This window comes from Rhinopithecus bieti, unplaced genomic scaffold (assembly GCF_001698545.2).
Source record: "Rhinopithecus bieti isolate Rb0 unplaced genomic scaffold, ASM169854v2 scaffold_6113, whole genome shotgun sequence".
NCBI classification, from domain to species: domain Eukaryota; kingdom Metazoa; phylum Chordata; class Mammalia; order Primates; family Cercopithecidae; genus Rhinopithecus; species Rhinopithecus bieti.
Window position 1 is genome coordinate 3,398,256 of NW_016805390.1, and position 8,383 is coordinate 3,406,638.

Consider the following 8,383-nt stretch of genomic DNA (forward strand, 5'->3'; position numbering starts at 1 on the left):
TGCAGTGGTGTGATCTCAGCTCACTGCATCCTCTGCCTCCCAGGTTCAAGTGATTCTCCTGCCTCAGCCTCCTGAGTAACTGGGATTGCAGACGCACGCCACCACTGGCTAATTTTTCTATTTTTAGTAGAGACGGAGTTTCACCATGTTGGCCAACCTGGTCTTGAACTCCTTACCTCATGATCTGCCCACCTCAGCCTCCCAAAGTGCTGGGATTACAGGCATGAGCCACTGTGCCCGGCTCCAGATGTGTTTTCTATGAGGTAAATAACACGTGCTTCCAATCCTTTTTTTCCCCAAGGAGTGCCTGACCATCTTGCTCAGGCTGACTTACCGTCATCCTTCAGACTACATTGATACCATGTCCTTCTGGAAAGCATTCCAGTCCCCTCAACCCCCACCCCTGGCTGAGTTCATGGCCCATTCCAAGTGCTCCCATGGCACCCTGTGCTTCCCATACCAGGCAGTGATGATTGCATTCTTTTGCAGTTGCCCTCTCACCAAACTCAGTGCAACAGTGGGCAGTGAGCACGCAGCTTTCGCACCATTGCATTTTCAGCATGTAGCACATGGCAGGCTCTGGGAGGGTGGATGATCAGAGTGGGTGAGAAGCAGAGTATCATGGTCAAAGCAGAAAGCCCCAGGGCAAGTCAGACCTCGGCTCAGATAACAGTACTGTGTTATCATCTAACTTCGGACAACTTTAACCTTTCTGTGCCTCAGCTGCTGCTTCCAGACACTGAGGAAGACAGTAGTATCAGCTGCTGCTTCCAGACACTGAGGATGACGGTAGTATTTACGTGAGGGGTTGTGATGATGAGTTCACATGTGTAAAGCTCTGAGTGCCCATAACGTAATGTTGCCTTTTAGCTCTTGCTGTTACTGTGGTGGTGTTACTACCACTGCCACCATTACTGCCACAGTCTCTGTAACTATGACAGGAAGGCTGTGTGGTATAGGGATTAAAGGATTGTGTCAACTCGGGAGTCAGATGGCCTGGGTTTCAATCCCAGTTCCACCATTTACTAGTTTCTGTGGTCCTGAGCAAGTTTCTTAACCTCTCCGTGTCTCAGTTTCCCCACTTGAAAAATGTGGCTATTAGTTGCACCTGACTCAAAGGGATATTATGGAGACTGAATGAGAAAATTAACATAAAGCATTTAGAATAGTTGCTGGCTCCTAGTAGTGTCAATAAGTGTTAACTACTGGGTACTAGAAAGTAGTTATCGAGTACTTCATTAATTAATGAAGTCTGACTTTGGTCTTAGCTGTGAATTTTACTAGCCTTTCCTGTGTTCACTCAATCCTATGACACATACTTTACAAGCACATTTTGTGTGCTGAATCTGCGATCTTGTGACTATGACTTACTCTACCTTTTTTTTTTTTTTTTTTTTTTTGAGACGGAGTCTTGCTCTGCCACCCAGGCAGGAGTGCAGTGGCCGGATCTCAGCTCACTGCAAGCTCCGCCTCCCGGGTTTACGCCATTCTCCTGCCTCAGCCTCCCGAGTAGCTGAGACTGCAGGCGCCCACCTCGTCGCCCGGCTAGTTTTTTGTATTTTTAAGTAGAGACGGGGTTTCACCGTATTAGCCAGGATGGTCTCAATCTGCTGACCTCGTGATCCGCCTGTCTCGGCCTCCCAAAGTGCTGGGATTACAGGCTTGAGCCACCGCGCCTGGCCGACTTATTCTACCTTGACTCAAAACAATGCAGTTTGATTTTTAAAATCCTAGAAAATCATCTTGGTGCCCTATATTGTCCTGATGGACTGAATGACTTTGAGTAAATCTTAGTGTATAATCTGTGGTTCACAGACGTTATCAGGTGACACCATCTTCCTCATAAACCGTGGTCCTACACACAGGAGATTATGATTCTATAAGGTACCGATCCTGTCAGCATTGCTAGTTTTCCATCTCCCAACATAGAGAGGAAAATGCCAACCCAGACACAGCCCAGGTCAGAGAGGTGTTATAATGAGGTCATGAATGAGGAGTATAGAAACAAGAGTGCTTTAAATGTCCAAGCTGCTGTTGTCATATAATGTCTTGAGTCTGTTCCTAAGAGTCAGACTATGATTAGATTAGTTTTAACTTGAATTCAGTTCCATGTTTTCTGCCTACCATATTTAAAGGCCTTGTAGGAATCACTTGAACCAAACAATAATTACTCTTTTTACTTTCACTAGTTACCTCTCCTATTCCACACTGTAAGTAGTCACGAGTGAAATTATCACTCAGCAAGCAAGGAGATGCAATTCCATTTTGTTTCTTCACCACCCATAAATTTGACCACGAACATGTTAAGCCTCAAATTGTATACATTTAATTTTTCTCTCTGACAGGGCAGACAGTTTACAGAAGAATCAAGACCTGGAATTTGAAAGAAATAGAGAGCGATTTGAATTTTTAAAGGTATGGGCAGGGTCTGGTTCCATCGTTTGGTTTTCTTTGTATGTGGGGTACGAGGGAGAGATGCCAAGAAGATGGGCTGAGTAGAAGTACTTCACGTGTTCATAGTGTTCTTTCCATTTGTCAATCCCAGTGGGGTTCCCAGGCTTTTCACAACATGAGGATTATTCCCCCTGGCTCAGGAATCATCCACCAGGTGAATTTGGAATATTTGGCAAGAGTGGTATTTGATCAGGATGGATATTATTACCCAGACAGCCTCGTGGGCACAGACTCGCACACTACCATGATTGATGGCTTGGGCATTCTTGGTTGGGGTGAGTGTTCTTCCAGGTTTCTATTCCATATATGCTGTTTTGGGGCATGCACTTTAATTCACTTTGATTCTATTACATCTCAGTAACATGAATTTACATGACCACAAGTTTCCGAGAGGTATTTTTGTCAGTTTTGTCACTGGTGTTTTTCCAGTGCCAAGAGAATCACTTTGCACCTAGCAGGCACTCAGTAATTATACTTGGAAGAATGAGCAGGAGCAAGGGGTTAGGGACATTTAGCATACATGAAAATCACCTGGGATGTTAACAACAGAGACTCCCAAAGCTTACTCTTCTTTGCATGTGGCACCGAGGGGATTTTGATACAGGTGTTTGGGGGACCATGCTTTGAGAAACACTTGTTTAAAAATTCTATAAAGGAAAATAGAGAAAAAACAGCTGTTCTTTATAGAAACATAACTCTGTACCAATTAAACATTGTAACTGGGTTTATTACCTGTTAATGTCACTCAATTTATACCTGAGAGATAGAGTAAGGAGTGATGAAAACATTTTTCCGGTCATGCCGTTCATTGCAGGTGTTGGTGGTATTGAAGCAGAAGCTGTCATGCTGGGTCAGCCAATCAGTATGGTGCTTCCTCAGGTGATTGGCTATAGGCTGATGGGGAAGCCCCACCCTCTGGTAACATCCACTGACATCGTGCTCACCATTACCAAGGTAACAATATGCAACCTCTTCTGTGGTCTTGGAAAGTCGCAATTATAGCTTTCCAATGGAGGGAATAAATAATGGAATTTTTTTGGTTTCCAAGTGCTCTAGCAATGCTAGGAAACCAGGTTGATGATTTTAAAAGGAGATGAGGTAAGGGGAGTATTCTTTGTTAAGTTTAGATAATTATGTTTATTTTCTTCTAGTATTGCTGCATTGATCTTTTTCTTAAAGGAAAATTTTTAAACTGTGAAATAGTTCAATGATACAGAAATTAAGATGGCATTCATATGCCCACCACCTAGATTTAACAGAGGATACCATTTTGTCATAGTTGCTTCAAAGCTCTCTGTTTTTAAAGAAATATGTAATATCTGTGGCTATAGCCACATTCCCCATTTCTAGAAATAATCACTATCCTGAGGTTGTAAGAATCATTCCCGTGTTTGTGTTTATGCTTTCACTACATGTTTTCCACATGGTTCTTCCTTTTATGCAAATAGCAAGGTAGTTCCATAAATAGAGTTTTACTTTTTAAATTCTCTTCTCTGTATTATAAGTTACATTATTGTAACATATGTCACCAAGCTGGAAAGTATTAGGCTTTTTCTGTAGCTGTTAGAGGAGATCATCTTTTCTGTGATTTATTTGTTTTGTAAAAAGAAGGCCATTTCATTTTGGAAGACGCTTGGAAAAGCAATGGTTTTTAATGATCACAAACATAATTTTTTCTGCTTTTATAGTTTGGAGGCTGGGGTCTTTTGCACGGACACACTATTGTTAAAGTGCAAAACACATTTCCGTTTGATTTAATTTTTGTGAAATTTGGAATTGGATTTATTTGAATGGCATAGCTTATCACAAATGTCTGTGCACTATTCTTCAGATGTGGAATACTACAGGACTTCCTCACAAAATTTGGCAGAATCCCATATAACCAAAAGAGCCCATCTATGTGGTTGTGGCTAGAAACTGGCTTTATGCGGAGCTAAGTCAGTCACTGTGGCCTCACTCCCTACTGGTGCCTTGCGTGGAAAAGATATGGGGATCTTTTGGTTACATTTGACTTATACTTGTAGCATGAATTTTGTTCATTATGCCTTTGAAAAGTTATTTTCTTAACTAGTGCAGGTAGATATTTAGGTTGAAAGAATTTAATACCTAACACTTCCAGATGCTTCCAATGATCTCATTAGAGAGGGAAAGAGAATGTTTCTCATTTTGAAATATTTTTCTTAATATCATTTGTATTTTGGGCACACTTTGTCTTTTTATAAATAAGAACTATTTGACATCATCTTAGATTTATAGGAGAGTTAGTATAAAGAGTACAGAGAATTCCTGTTATCTTTCTCCCAGCTTCCCATAATGTTAACATCTTAAATAACCATGGCACGTTTATCAAAACTAAGAAGTTAACATTGGTGTGGTACTCTTAACTACAGGCTTTACCAGTTTTTTCAGTAATGTCCCTTTTCTGCTCCAGAATTCAATCCAGGATACCATGTTGCATTTAGTTGGCATTGCTTTTTAAGTTTTGAAAGTGATCACAAATGTGTTGGGCTAATGTATTATTTGGGTTTACTGACAAGACTAGCTTATAAGAAGTGCAAGATGGTAGTTCTGCATTTTGAATGTGGGCCGTCAGATCTCCAACTTTTCTGTTGTTTCTGCTGTTTAGCACCTCCGCCAGGTTGGGGTGGTGGGCAGATTTGTCGAGTTCTTCGGGCCAGGAGTAGCCCAGTTGTCCATTGCTGACCGAGCTACAATTGCTAACATGTGTCCAGAGTACGGAGCAACTGCTGCCTTTTTCCCAGTTGACGAAGTTAGTATCACATACCTGGTACAAACAGGTAAGTGAAGGGCCCTGAAAGCACAGGGCTCTTTGTAAAAGTTCAATGAAACACTGAGAATCTGAGCACTGCCTTCTGCCTCTGCCCAACAGAAGGCACTGGATTACAGTTATACAATTTTTTTTTTTCTCCATGGAGTCAAAATGGGTTTTTGGGATTTAAGGAGTTAATATGAGATAGAGATGGTATGGCCAATAGAAAGAGCTCAGAGATTACAGAAGCCTGGATATTTATACTGGTCCTCTACTACTAGCTTTTTTGACATTAAACAAGTGATCTTAGTAATGGTTACTGCTGTCTGTTGGGTACTTGCTGTGTACCAGGTACCTGGTATGTATTTGCTGTCAACCTCTTTACAAATCTGTAGGGTAGGTTGATTGACTAGTTAATTAACATTAGAGAAAACTGAGGATCAGAGAAGTGTTCATACCCAAGGCTAATAAATAGCAGAGTCAGAAGCCAACCCTGCAACTGCCTGGCTCCAAACAGGAACAGCACTCTGCAACACCCCTCTCAGGGATGTCCAAAAAATGAAATGAGGCCAGGCACGGTAGCTCACTCCTGCAATCCCACCACTTTCAGAGGCCAAGACAGGCAGATCACCTGAGGTAAGGAGTTCGAGACCAGCCTGGCCAACATGGTGAAACTCCCGGGAGGCGGAGGTTGTGGTGAGCTGATCTCGCACCACTGCACTCCAGCCTAGGCAACAGAGAAAGACTGTCTCAAAAAAAAAAAAAAGAAAAGAAAAGAAATGAGAGGCTGCATATGAAGGCATTTTAAATCATTGACAGATCTTTAACTCTGTATTTTTAGAAATTTGACTTTTAACTTTGAGAAAGCTATAAAATGTGTTTCTCAATTTAAAAACATTAACTCTTCATTCAGTCATTCATTTAGCAAATTATCAACATCTGGTCTAGTTCCCAAAGATATGGCAGTGAACAAGATTATAAAATAAAGTCCCTGCCATCAGGTAGCTTACTTTCTAGTGACGAGGGAGGACAGTGAACAAGTGAACAAATGTGTAAGTGTGATATAATGAAAAAGAAAAGGGAGGTGGCTGAAGTACCCCAGAGGTGCTTGTGCAGATGTCTGGATGAAGTGAAGGGATAGCCACGGGAAGGGTTTCATGAGAATCTTACAGACTCCAAATAAATCTTAGTCTTCTCCCATAGCCTGAGGAAATTCCTCTAGAAATAGCAAAGATTGTGATGAAAAGTTTATTTAAAAAAAGTTTTATTAAATATAAGCATATTGAAATTGATTAATACATCTTTTTTCCCCAAAGGATTTTAAGTGAAAAGATAAAGAACTAAAAGAACAGAATAAATAATTGAGGGATTCAACTTAAAGAAGAGAAGGGATAGTGTGCTGGATAGAGGGGCAAAAGCTTTGAGATGGATCTAGAGGGAAGGTTAACTGGTTAGTTCCCGTGGTGCTGCAGGTGGCCATTATACTTCTTGGTGATCCAGTGCCAAATTTGTAACATCTATTAAATTGAAACAAACATATTGGTTCAGAAGAGTGTAGCCCTTTCTCACAATAAACCCTGAGAGACATTTCTCCTGTTCATCTTCATGAAGAGCATGGCATGGGGTGTAGTAAACAGCGGGCTCAGCAACAGGTCAGGATACAAATACTTTAGTGAAGCTCATACAGCTGTCTTTTATGAGGTCTGTGCTGAGAGCTAATGACGTTTACAATTCAGCTAAAACAAGCAGACAAACAAAAAATTCTGATCAGTGGTAGGCCAAAGGATCAAACCTTCTGTTTCTAACCATCAGAGAAACTGTGGACGGCATGTCCGTTGGTCATACTTCATGAGTATTATCTCCTACACCGGAATCTTGATAAGAGTTAAATAGCAAAGGGCTCAAGGTCATATTCCTGGTGATGCAGCATCCTGAGTTAAGACTTTGAACTTCTAGGTCAAGCTCAGGTTTGGATTTTGGTTCTGCCGTTTACTGGCTGTGTTACATGAGAAAGTTACTTAGTCTTCTTGAGCCACTATTTCCTCATCTATAAATGGGAATAATAATTGTATCATAAGACTGTGATAAAGGATTAGAGATTGAGGTAATACATTTAAAAGGTTTAGGGCACAGTGCCCAGAAAGTGCTCAGTAGCCAATGGTTTCGGGTGGGGTTGGGATGGGTTTTAATTTTAACAGTAAAATCATGTGGAATGCTGAGTCTTTGTGGCCAGTTGAAGGCAAATGCATAGGCATGCTTTCACAATTAGCTCAGGCGCAAGATTCTCTTAATTAAAGGCTATACCCAAAAGGGGGGGGTTATCTGTAGATAGAACCAGAATCTTTTCAGAAAACAGTCACTTTGATAGGAACAGCACATTCATCAATGGCCCCTAATAAAAGCAGCATCAGGGGGAGAGTTAAACCATTAGCGTGGAAGCCGAAAAATCGACAGAGCCATTGGTGTGTGTGTAAGTGCAGCGTATGTTGTGTACTTACATAATTGCTGATGGAAGTATCAGTTTATAAACTTCAACCAGGAAATACTAACCTATGTTATTTGTTATTCCTTAAAATGCCTTTTAGGTCGTGATGAAGAAAAAGTACAGTACATTAAAAAATATCTTCAGGCTGTAGGAATGTTTCGAGATTTCAATGACCCTTCTCAAGACCCAGACTTCACCCAGGTGCCTTCCACTGCGCATGTATTTCCTCTTCTGCAAGCCTGCGATTTTAGTTGTGTTTTTTCTTGGGGGAATGCACTGGTAGGAAATTAGTCACTGCCAAGGCATTACAAAAGAACGGACTGTTAAAAGGTTGAAAAACCAAGTCTTTGCTATTGTGAATAGTGCCGCAATAAACATACGTGTGCATGTGTCTTTGTAGTAGAATAATTTATAATCCTTTGGGTATATACCCAGTAGTGGGATGGCTGGGTCATATGGTACATCTAGTTCTAGATCCTTGAGGAATTGCCATACTGTTTTCCATAATGGTTGAACTAGTTTACAATCCCACCAACAGTGTAAAAGTGTTCCTATTTCTCCACATCCTCTCCAACACCTGTTGTTTCCTGACTTCTTAATGATTGCCATTCTAACTGGTGTGAGATGGTATCTCATTGTGGTTTTGATTTGCATTTCTCTGATGCATGTGCCAC

General features: G+C 41.1%; 1 protein-coding gene across 1 annotated transcript in view; it reads left to right on the forward strand.

The window, feature by feature from the left end:
- The window catches only part of ACO1 (aconitase 1), a 69,669-nt gene that overhangs the window by 32,185 nt on the left and 29,101 nt on the right, over positions 1-8,383 (forward strand). The window contains exons 5-9 of the mRNA XM_017872306.1: positions 2,346-2,415; positions 2,546-2,729; positions 3,269-3,408; positions 5,081-5,252; positions 7,810-7,910. Of these exons, the coding sequence (XP_017727795.1) occupies positions 2,346-2,415; positions 2,546-2,729; positions 3,269-3,408; positions 5,081-5,252; positions 7,810-7,910 (667 nt within the window). The remainder of the gene's footprint in view (positions 1-2,345; positions 2,416-2,545; positions 2,730-3,268; positions 3,409-5,080; positions 5,253-7,809; positions 7,911-8,383) is intronic.